At 39.2% G+C, this 12,023-nt stretch overlaps 1 protein-coding gene across 2 annotated transcripts in view; it reads right to left on the reverse strand.

Annotated features, from left to right (window-relative positions):
- Nucleotides 1-1,088: 1,088 nt before the first annotated feature.
- Nucleotides 1,089-12,023, reverse strand: part of GPIHBP1 (glycosylphosphatidylinositol anchored high density lipoprotein binding protein 1) — a 29,576-nt gene continuing 18,641 nt past the window's right edge. For both annotated transcript variants that reach the window (XM_074264274.1, XM_074264266.1), the window contains exons 4-5: nt 9,931-10,047; nt 1,089-2,963 (exon numbers count right to left, since the gene is read on the reverse strand). In XM_074264274.1, coding sequence (XP_074120375.1) covers nt 2,719-2,963; nt 9,931-10,047 — 362 coding nt within the window. In that variant the 3' untranslated portion in view covers nt 1,089-2,718. The remainder of the gene's footprint in view (nt 2,964-9,930; nt 10,048-12,023) is intronic.

Here is a 12,023-nt window from a genome sequence, read left to right on the forward strand (position 1 = left end):
CTGGAAATCTCTCTCTTGGTTGAGCTGAGCTAGCTTGCTCCCAAAATTAATTTGCTCTTTTGCTCTCAAAAGGAGAGCTCATTCAGTTTATAGACATACGTGTGTATATATATATATTTTACATGTATGTTTATTTTCATGCATATATTTTCTCTGATATTTGCTTTTTGCTGTCAACTTAGATAAAGGGTTTTCTTTGTTATTTGCAATGTGGATTCATTGTGCTATGGTTTTTTGGTGGGATCCAGAAGCATCTTTGTTTGTTTGGATTCACTTGGTTCTATCTTATTGAATGCTAAGGCTTTTAAATAAGAATTTATTTCTTGTATTATAGCTCTGATTATTTGAATTTGTTGGCAGTTTTAAATTTTATGATGTAAACCTTAAAATAAGACTTAAAATCAATTGAATTTAATGTTCCATAGATTTGGAAGCTACCATTGCAATTTCTCTTTTTATTCTCTAATTCCATGTCTTTACCAGCCCAGCTGAATGAGGAGGAATAAAAGTTCAACTGTCACCTCATGACCACACTGATATATCACAATAAGGGCATATGGATCTATTACTGCTATCCCTCTTTATTCCTTTATTTGATGTGCCCACAAAACTGATTTTTGATAGAAAATAACCTCTGATTTGTCCCCAAACTTTGGACTCTTATTCACTTTTCTTAGGATAGTGCTCCCTTGTGGCTCTGATCACTGATGTGTGTTGGGGTGGTCACCCTTCCTTCCCATTGGTGAATTCAATCTGCTGTTTTGAATTTGGAATCAAGGATGCAGATGTGAATCTTGGCTTCACAACCTAATATATTGGTGATCTTAGGCATTTTACTTCTCTCTAGGCCTAGGTTTTTTCCACCTATAAAGTGAAGAGATTGATTCTGTAAAACTTTTTGAAATTATGCAAAAAAGTCTCTGAATTCTTTGTCTTATGACACAATGAGGACCTACACCTCTCAAATGTGAATGACATATTTAACCATGTATAACAAAATGTCCATAGTGGTACTTTTCAAGGTAGTAAGGACCTTGGAAACAAAGTGGGTGTACATTGATAGGGGAGTGACAGAATAAACCGTGGTATTTTAACATAATGGAATATTATTACTCTATAAGAAATAACAAATATACAGAATTCAGAGAAACATGGGAAGACTTGATGTTGGGTGAAAAGAATAGGGCTAAGCAAATAATATATACAGTGACTACAAAAATGTAAACAAAACAACATTAAGAAGCTTCTGAAGTCATAATAATTACACCAACCAGTTCTGGTCCTAGAAAAGAGGAGGAAAACATTTCCTTTCTCTGAGCAGAGAGGAGGAGCAGTATGGGCAAGGAGTGATATATCTATCTGCCTTTATCTATATTTCTATGTATATGCTATTACACAGTTGCTTTGGAGTTTGACTTCAACTTTTCTGTGCAAAACAAAATTAATTGGGGAAGTGATATACTGGGAAATATTCTCATATTACTAATACATAAATAAAAGTTATTAAATGGGAGAAAGAAATAATTGATACGCTGTTTTTCAGGGAATATATGTTGTAAGTGGGTTTGTTTGCTAGGTAACAACTGTTGTGTTAAAACAAAATATCTCCTCACATTATAGGAAAAAGTGAATAAATAAAATAGTAGTGGGAAGGGTTTGAATCCTTTGATTCTTTAACATCTAATTTGAAGAAATTGCAAAGCATTTGTGCACCTCTGACAAATTTTGAAAATTGTGCCCCCAATATTTGTTACTGCCTTTCCAAGTTTTCATTGTATTATGTTGGTCTCAATTTGTCACAAAATTCATCTCTATAAGCTCTAGGGTTCAGAGAAGAGCAGGGACATGTCAAATGCTTGTGTCATTGGGGGGTTTAAATGCTGCTGCCTATTAAAGAATTCAAAACTTTATTACTCTAATCATGAAGACAGGTCCACTTGGAAAGACAGATGGGGATAGAGGAAATATGTGTAGGACTAATAAAAGGTTAGAATGTTTTGAAGTCCTTGGGATTTCTATCAAAAATGACTGGCCCACAGGACTAATGTTTTGTCCTCCCATGACCCCCATGATTAGGTTCTTATTCTACAATCCCATGTGGTTGTATGGCATTAGAAAAGGGCAGAATGCTGCTTCCAGGATACAGAAGCTTGTCTCCAGATTGTCTCAACACCTTCACCTTTCCTCTTCCTTACAGGAACACTCAGGTAGGGAGATGGCAACAGAGAATTGAGTATAATTCATATTTATATGAATCACACTCCTGCTGTGGAACTTGGTTTTCTGGATATAGAGCTGGCCTAAGGGAGACCTTTCTCCTTCTTCAGTCTCCTCTCATGCCATAAAATTGTAGAATATTAGAGCCAGAAGACTTTAGAACACCAAATATAGAAAAGTCAGAGCTGAGAGAGAGCTTAGATCATAGAACATAGGATCTGAGAACATATATCATAGAATGTTAGAGTTGAAAAGGCCCTTAGAACCTACCATGTCAGAGGCAGAAGTTTGATAATAAGGCAGAATGTTAGAGCTGAAAACGATTTTGGTGGAACACAGTGTTACAGAAACAAAGGACTTTAGAACACTGGCCTGGGGGAGAAGAATTAGAGACATCATGGGACAGGAGATCTCTTCTTTGTGGTGGGTAGAATTAGGGTCAGGGGCAAAGGAAGTAAGGTAACAGGGCAGAGGGGAGCTCTGGGTGGGGGAGGTCTTCTTTCAAAAGTCCTTCCCTACCCAGCTGCAGAGCAGCATGATCATGATGGTAGTCTCCACACCTGTAAGGATGCCCCCACGATTGGCTGTCTTTGAATTCATGTCTGGGGAGTGGCCTTCCAACGAAAAGGGGTTGCACATATCAAATTGGCAGCAGTTCACGGTGACGTGAGTCCCTTCTATAATCTTGGTGATTTCTTTGCAGGTATCTGAGCACCACGCCGAAAAGGTGGTAAAGTAGTTGGACTCTGCAGAGGAAGGAGGGGATAGTGAGAAGGCCGTGTGAAGGGTATGGGAAGGGAGGAAATAGTCATATTCTGGATCTGCTAGGAGGAAGGGTAGCTACTAACTAGATGGCGGGGGGTGGGGGTGGGGTGGGGTGGGGGGAACCACGATGAGGATGTGGTGATTAGAATAAGGACCCTGTAGTCCAGGTCTGCCACAGGACCAGGGAATGGGTCCTGGGGGAATGGTGAACTTCAAATTGGTACTTTATTTTGACAGCTGCCTCCCATTATCCCTCTCAATTTGGGGTGGGGAGTGGGGGAATGTAGCAGAGAGAACTGCAAGGAGCTTCTTTCCTGCTTTGCCATATTTCTCAAGTGAATGGGAAAAGTTTGATATTTCTTTAAAAGAATAACTAAATTAACTAAACTACAGTATCAGTCTCCTGTTTTCCCCTGTCTTCCTGAGGGGGATGGAAACTGTGTTCCCTTTTGAAATTAACATTCTGATATTCTGTCCCCTTTGATTCCTGACCCTCTGTGAGTGAGCTTTTCAGTCTGGGCCATTTCTAAGGCAAATCACCTCCAATGATAGCCATCTCCATTCAAATTCAGGCTGAAAAAGCCTTCAAAACAATTTCATTTGGGAGATCCTAGTCTGATCTGCCTCAGCTCCCTCCTCATCTGCCCCTTCCCCCTGCTCCAGCCAAGATCTGCTCATATAATAGGTTTCTGTTTACTCGTTTCTTTGCAGAAGGTCAAAAGTAGCGTGCTCTGCCCCCTGAGCAGGCAGTCTCTTCTCTTCTCAGGGCCAGACTCCATTTTCCTAATAGGACTTTGCCACTGAGGAAGTCAATCCTTAGTAAAGGTGACTTATCCAAGAATAAACTTCCATTTTTGCCACCTAAAACTCTTCGGGTTCATGAATTCTTTCACAAAGGACCTGCATTGACCAAAAGGGGATTTCCATAACTCTCTGACTGCCACTTAGAACCCCATCATTCCCTCCCTGGTAAACAATTCCCAGGATATGGGGTGAATAGAACAACTCTGGGAATGTATAGAACCCTAACTGACCTGGCTCTTATCTACCTAGTCCACATGTTGAGAACATATTTTGGGGTCAGCAAAAGATATGTCTTTGTCCAAATCTTAAACTTACGGATTGTTTCCCACTGATCTAACATCTATTTTCCCAGCCAGTGCTGATTGTTTTAATCATTGATGCTTCCTAATATAGTTTTTGCACTTAGAATGTAAGGCCACATTTTCAGCTGATGAGGATGAGCCAGCAAGAAGGGGCAGGCTGGGACTATTGCTCAGGGAGCATATATATTGCCTTTGCTACCAATGCAGCACCTCACTTCCACCTCCTGTATGGTGGGGGTGACTCCGCCTTCTCAGAGAAATGAATAAAACTTTTTCTTTATACTCTGAGAGATCTCTGAAATTTATTGAGTGGGTTATCTATAGGTGATCAGGTATACATTCTGTGGGAAGCATGGGATCCAAACTATTTCTGGGTCGCCTTAAATGAAGTGAGATCAAGGGCTTGTTTTTCATGGAAACCCATCTTCAGAAATTTCAGCCCTAGAGAATAAGGGTCATGCTGGGCCTGTGCCTTGCTAGTCTTAATCTCTCCACTCTTCCCAGGGAGGATGAGGAGGAGAGCTTGCTGACTTGAGACAGAAGGCTCCCTCCCAATCTTTCACCTTCACCCCCAAGTCGTGCTGCTCCAAGTCTCTCTGGCTTTAGAGGAAGGTATCTATAGAAAGACAGCATAGTGAAAAGAAAAAATCCCCAAATGGGAGGTGGGGAAGCTGGTTCTAATTTTGGCTTTGTCTCTATCTAACTTAATGTGTGTTATTTCCACTCTCCAAGAAGTGTGTCCTTCTTTATAAAAGGAGAAGAGTAGAATGTTTTCTAAGGTTCCTTCTGGGTCTGACATCCTTTAACACTTTCTGAAGATCTTCTTCTCCTTGAAGGATTGAAGACTTAATGTCTCTCCTTCATAGGGAAAAGTGGTAGGACATTGAAATGGTGTGTAGTATCAGGCACCATGAAGGACAAATGGTTTCAGGTAATGTCTTTAGACTTTGTTAAAATTAAGTTGAAGATAAAAATTTTGCTTGTAATATCATTATATATAAAGATGTATTCTGGTGAGGAAATCTAGGAATCCCAAGGTGGGTAATGTAGTACTGAACTTTCAGATGAGGATCAATGACAGGAGAAGCAGAGGAGATAATTGTTATTAGAATATTGTATAGAACACCTGAACAGAAGGATGAAGAAGAGGGGGACCTTGGCTGGCAACAATGCATCCTTTTCCATTGAGGGAGACTTCAATTACCCAGATACTTGCCTGGAATCTTTCCCTTGTCAGATGTAGAATAGTCAACAAATTATTGCTCTATTTTAGGGATAATTTCATCCTTCAAAAAGTGGAGGAAATAAAGAGTGGGAACTGCTGTTTGGATTTTATTCTGACCAACAAGGAGATTTTGGTTTTGGGAGGAGAAATAATGGGTATTATGGTGATGAGTAGGATCCACCAATTCTATATATCCCCAGGAGGGATAGGAAGCTTTTATAAACGAAATTCTGAATACACAGATATGATTCTGAAAAGGAGGAAAGAAGCAATTGCCTAGATGAGGTTATACAACTGTGAAATGAATTCAAAAATCAAGTCAAATTAAAAAAAAAAAAGATATATAGAAGATGGGTAGGTAACACGTACCTATTCTGCAAGACAGAGTCAGGAACATTAAGTCCAGAATGAGCTAAGACTGGTAGTCAATGTTAGGGCAAGAAGGCTCAGATGTTTTCTGGCACCTCATATGTCCCATGGACTCTTCCATCTCCTGACTTCAGACATTGTTACTAGCTGTCCCCCTCGAATCCTCCTCTCCACCTACTGGTTTCCTCTTCTTCCTTTAAGTCCCAACTAAAATCTCACCTTAAATCCCACCTTCTATGAGAAGCTTTTCCTAAGCCCCTTTATTTCTGCTGCTTTCCTTTTGTTGATTATTTCCAGTGGATCCTGATTGTAGCTTGTTTACACATAGTTTGCATATTCTTTCCCCTATTACCTAGTAGCAGAACTGGGAATGTTTTGTTTTTCTTTGCAACACTATCACTTAACATCGTGTTTACACACTGTGCTTAATAAAATATTTATTGGCTGACTATCTATCCTGATCTCCCAGTGGCTAAATATTTTCTCATCCTGAAATTACTTTGCATTTACTTTTCGTGTTTGGTACTTGCCTGTGTGCTTGTTATAATCTCCTTTCATTCCCTTTCCCAATATAATGTAACAAACATCCTTATAGTCAAGGACTCTTTTATCAGCCAGTGGACCAGAAACTAATCACATTGCCTCCTAGGAGATATACTTTTTTCAACCCTTTTTTATGGAAGAAGATGGAGGAAATATCATTCAAGACTTGGGAGATGGGCTGGAAGTTTTTAGTTTTTTTTATTCTTTGTTATAAAGTATGACTATCTGGGAGGGCACTACATTGGGAAATATACAATAGATGATATGAAAACAAAAGATGTTCATAAACATTTAAAATATAAGAGGAATATCAAAGAAGGTTAGGACAATTATTTGGGTAATGATAAGATGATGACAAAAGGCTGGAAACAAGAAACCTAATTATCTAATTCCCATTGTGCTTCTATTCTTTTCCCCAAAATTTTTGGATTGGGAAAGTTAGAACATCGAAGTTTAACTGGGAGATGAACCTAAAGGTGAGTGAGGAGATGGTAAAAGAGCATTGAGTTATACTTTGTGAGTTTAGGCCATTGGGCTTAGGTGTCCTATCTCTTAGGGGAGTAAAGAAAAAGGCAGATTAAAAATGGCTGTCAAACACAACAGTGTCTCTACTGGGTTTGTATCCTAAAGAGATCATAAGAAAGAGAAAACATGTGCAAAAATATTTTAGCAGCCCTTTTTGTAACGGCAAGTAACTGGAAATTGGATGGATGCCCATCAGTTGGGAATGGCTGAATAAGATATAGTACATGAATGTAATGGAATATTATTGTTTTATGCAAAATAATTAGCAGCTTGATTTCAGAAAAGTCTGGAAAAACTTGCATGATACTAAGTGAGTAGAACCAAGAGAACATTGTACACAGCAATAACAAGATTATGTTATGATCAACTGTGATGGACTTGGTTCTTTTTAACAATGAGATGATTCAGGCCAGTTCCAATAGACTTGTGATGGAGAGAACCATCTGCATCCAGAGAGAGGACTTTGAAGATTGAATGTGGATCACATTTTCATAATATTTTTCACTTTTTGTCATTTATTTGCTTCTTTTCCCCTCATTTTTCTTTTTGCTTTTTACCTTTGGATTTGATTTTTCTTATGTAGTATGATGAATGTAAAAATATGGTTAGAAGAATTGCACATGTTTAACTTATATTGGTTTGCTTGCTGTCTATGAGAGGAAGTGGAGGGAGAGAGAAAAAATCTGGAACACAAAGTTTTGCAAAGGTGAATGCTGAAACTTATCTTTGCAAGTATTGGGAAAAATCAAAAGCTATTAAAATGAATATTAAAAAAGAAAAAGGCAGATTGCAGAGCTTCTGTTACCAATTTTTGAAAGATAGAAACAAAGGAACAAATATTTGTGAAGTATCTACCATGTGCCAGACACTGTTTTAAGTGCTTTAAAATATTCTCTCAGTTGATCCTCACAACAATCCTGCAATATAGGTGCTATTATTATCCTCATTTTACTGTAGGATAGTAACCTTCCCAAGGTCACACATAGTAAATAGCTGAGGCAGATTTTAACCCAGCTATCTATCCACTGAATGACTTAGTGTCTATAATCTTTGAAAGATCATGGAGAAGAATGCCCATCAATTGGAGATTGGCTGAATAAATTGTGGTATATGAATATTATGGAATATTATTGTTGTGTAAGAAATGACCAACAGGATGATTCAGAAAGGCCTGGAGAGACTTACATGAAGTGATGCTGAGTGAAATGAGCAGGACCAGGAGATCGTTGTATACTTCAACAACAATATCAATTCTGATGGACATGGCCATTTTCAACAATGAGATGAACCAAATCACTTCCAATAGAACAGTAATGAACTGAACCAGCTACATCCAGCGAAACAACTCTGGGAGATGACTATGAACCACGACATGGAATTCCCAATCCCTCTAATTTTGTCCGCCTGCATTTTGGATTTCCTTCACAGGCTAATTGTATACTATTTCAAAGTCCGATTCTTGTTGTACAGCAAAACAACTGTTTGGACATGTTGTATTTAATTTATACTTTAACATATTTAACATTTATTGGTCAACCTGCCATCTTGGGAGGGGGGAAGGAGGGGAAAAATTTGAACAAAAGATTTGGCAATTGTCAATGTTGTAAAATTACCCATGCATATATCTGATAAATAAAAACTATTAAATAAAAATTTAAAAAAAGGAAGATCATGGAGAAGAGATACTATCAACTTGAAAAGGGGAAAATGCTGTAAGAGTTTGGGAATACAGTTTGCATATTACAGATTCAAAACATTTTCTTTAATTCCTGGCAAAGTTTTAGAGGGTGTGTGTGTGTGTGTGTGTGTGTGTGTGTGTGTGTAAATTTCTAAGCTTTTAGAAAGGAATGGATGGCTCACTATGAGCCTGCATGCCAGCCATCATCAAGAAAAGGCACTGTTAGACTCATCCCATTTCCTTTGTGGATATGGTTATCAGACTGGTACAGATTAAGGGAACATTGTAGGCAAACTGAATATACCCTGATTTTGGCAAAACAAAATGAAAACAAAGAAAAAGCCAAACCTTAACAAAAATCTCTTACACTCACTTCGCCGACAAGTTAGAGAGATGTGGGCTACATGACAGAAGAGCAGGCGAATATCTGGGATCAATTTAAAAATTGAGCTTTACTAATAAAGGATAGGGAGAAATGGCTTGGTAACAGAGCCTTGTGTGGGAAACGTAGTGGTTTTTAGTAAACTTCAACCTCCACGTAACAACAGTGTGATATGACAGATAAAAAGCAAATGAATTTAGGGGAAAAAAAGAACTTGGATTTGGGAAGCGGCGATCCCTCGGCTCTCTGTCCTGATCCGACCACTGTCCGGGGCTCATCATTTTAAGAAAGCATGACTATCTGGAGTATGTCCAGAAGAGGGCGCCCAAGATGCAGGAAGCCGAGAGACGCCACGTAAAACAGGGATAAAGGGAACAAAGATGCTCAGCTTGGAGAAAAGATCGCTAATGGGAGCCCCGTTGTTATTTGAAAGATCAGATTTGTTCTGCTTGGGACCTGGAGATGAAACCGGGTCCAACAAGTGGGACAGATGTGCCAGCTTAGATCTGATGTCGAGATAAATTCCTAAAATGTGGAGTGTCTAAGATCAGTGGGACTGGCAGGACCGGTAGTCGGAGTCCGGGTTGGGAACTTTCCCAGAGGCTGGGTGACTTTGTACTGGACTACAGGGCTTCCGTGGTTCCTTACAGCTCTGAGATCCTATAAATTCTAAAGTGCTAAAGAAATGGGCGGGATCATCCTCATTATTATTCACTGTGACGATAGCCAAGGTAGGCAAGAACTTGGCTCTCCCTTCTTGGACTGGGGACCATGAGAGTAGGGCCGGGTCCCCGACAACAGATAGAAGGAAAATAGGAAAGAGGGCTAGAGGGAAAGGGTGGCAGCTGACCAAGATCATAGAATCATGGAATGGCAGAGCTAGAATGGCCTTAGAACCTAGAATGCCAGGGCTAGAAGGCCCTCGGGGTCTTACTTTTACACGTGGGAAACCGAGGTTTAGGGAGAGACAATATACTCAAGATATGGACCTAGCCAGAGGCCAAGCTGGGACTCAAACCTGGTCTCCAGACTTTCAGTTCCGAACTCGATCTAAGTCTTTCTCCTGAACTCAGATGATGTTACCTTAGGACCAACCCCTACTGTCTAGTCCCACATTCACCTGCATTCCCTCTGGTGATGATGGTTTTGCAGAAGGTCTGAGAGGGTGAGCAGGTCTGGATCTTATTACAGCGATCCTCAATGGACTCTGACTCACAGGTGTAGCATTCCAGAGAGCCTGCAGACATAAAGGAAAGGGGAAAAGTCAGACAAGGGAGGAAGATGCTGTGTGTGGGACGTACAGGATAAAATTCAAAGACAGTCAACCATTTGGTTGCAATCTACCTGTCCAGTAATGTGAAATAATCACGTTCTCTGAATATTAACCAAAGGGGTTAATTAGTAGTTTCCTAATCTCACTTTTGTTTTCCTGCCTCTTCATTTGCTCAGGCATCAGTTCCTAGCCATCCATCCACACTATTCCTTATCTTTGCCAACTGAAAAGCTTCTCTCTGAACTGAGGACCTCTGAGTGCAGTGAAACTTTTTTATTTTTCATGCTATTTTTCAGCTTGACAGTGGTTTTTTTTTTTTTTTTTTTTTTTTTTAGGTAATCTGGGTTAAGTGACTTGCCTAGGGCCACACAGCTAGTAAGGATTTGAGGCTGAATTTTCATGCTTTTAAAATGCTTTTTCTTAAAGCTTTTTTTTTTTGGGGGGGGGCAAGATAGCTAACATGGAGTTTTTTTTTTTTTGCATGATTATACAAGTATAATTGATGCCATAATGCTTGCCTTCTCAATGGTTTGGGAAGGGATGGGGAGAATATGGAGCTTAAAATATTAAAAAATGAATCTTAAAAATTAAAAAACATAATTGGGAAATATTTAACAAAATAAAAATATAAATTTTTTAAAAGTCTTCTCTCTTCAAAACTCAGTACAATTGCAACTTTTTCTTTCAAGCCTTCCCTGATTCCATCCCTTTATCACTTTTTTGCTCTTAGTATATTCTATCATATGTTGTATATTTATTTGTACACATGTAATTCTCCTAAAAGAGTGAAAGTGCCTTGAAAGACTTCATTTTTTACTTTTGGTTTCTTGGTACCAGTGCAGTACCACATACTAGTTGAATTATTGAAGTTAGAGGAATGCTAATTAGTGAGAAAGCAGGGAAATATAAGCTTCCTGGTTCAATTCCTCTATGAACTTCTATGAAACAGTGATCTTGTTGGTGAGGGTGTTCCCTCCATGGGTGCTGATAGCATCTCCTCATTTGTACTCCAATCACTGGCTTCTCATCCAGTGTGATCTTTGAATGTGGACCTTTCATAAATTCTCCAAGGAGAATCTACCCAATGTGTGGAGTCCTTCCTCTGGTAACTGATATAATGTGACCTTCTTGAAGCAGCAACATGAATTAGTGGATAGAGCAACAAGTTTGGAGTCAGGAAGACCTGAGTCTTGCTGATTGTGTGATCCTGGGAAGTCTTAACCTGTGTCTATCTTAGTTTCTTTGTTGGTAAAGTGTAGATAATAATAGCATCTCCCTCCCAGTGCTTCGGTGAAGACCAAATGAGAATAATTGTAAAGCACTTAGCACAGTGTCAGGTATGCAGTAGGTGTAATATAAATAATTTGTTAAATATCATTATATTTATTGCTAATTTTAAATTTTTGTCTTGGTATCTTAGTGTTTTGCACAGCATCTGGGGCTTTGGGAAAGAGGTCTAGATCTGTGATTTCACTAGTATTGATGTCTTTTGTATTATTTCTGTCACATGCTTCATTATTTATAGATTTGTGCCCTCCTCACATCTACCACACATTTGTCTATTGCCCTTTGGGGTCATCTGAGAATTTTATTTGTGACATCGTGGCATTTTGTGATCTATAGCCATAGGTATATGAACAGTATTGGGATGTGTATTTGTGTGTGTGTGTGTGTGTGTGTGTGTGTGTGTGTGTGTGTGTGTATGTGTGTGTGTGTGTGTGGTGTATTTTAAAGGGCTTTCATATAAAGGAGTGATTTGAGATTGGTAGAAGGAACTGCCTTGTATTATTTCACAATTTCTTGTGTGTCTTCTCTCTCTCCCTCCCTCCTTTCCTTCCATTCTTCCTTCCTTCCTTCCCTCCTTCCTTCCTTCCTTCCTTCCTTCCTTCCTTCCTTCCTTCCTTCCTTCCTTCCTTCCTTCCTTCCTTCCTTCCTTCCTT

Source organism: Sminthopsis crassicaudata, chromosome 1, assembly GCF_048593235.1.
Source record: "Sminthopsis crassicaudata isolate SCR6 chromosome 1, ASM4859323v1, whole genome shotgun sequence".
Taxonomy (NCBI): domain Eukaryota; kingdom Metazoa; phylum Chordata; class Mammalia; order Dasyuromorphia; family Dasyuridae; genus Sminthopsis; species Sminthopsis crassicaudata.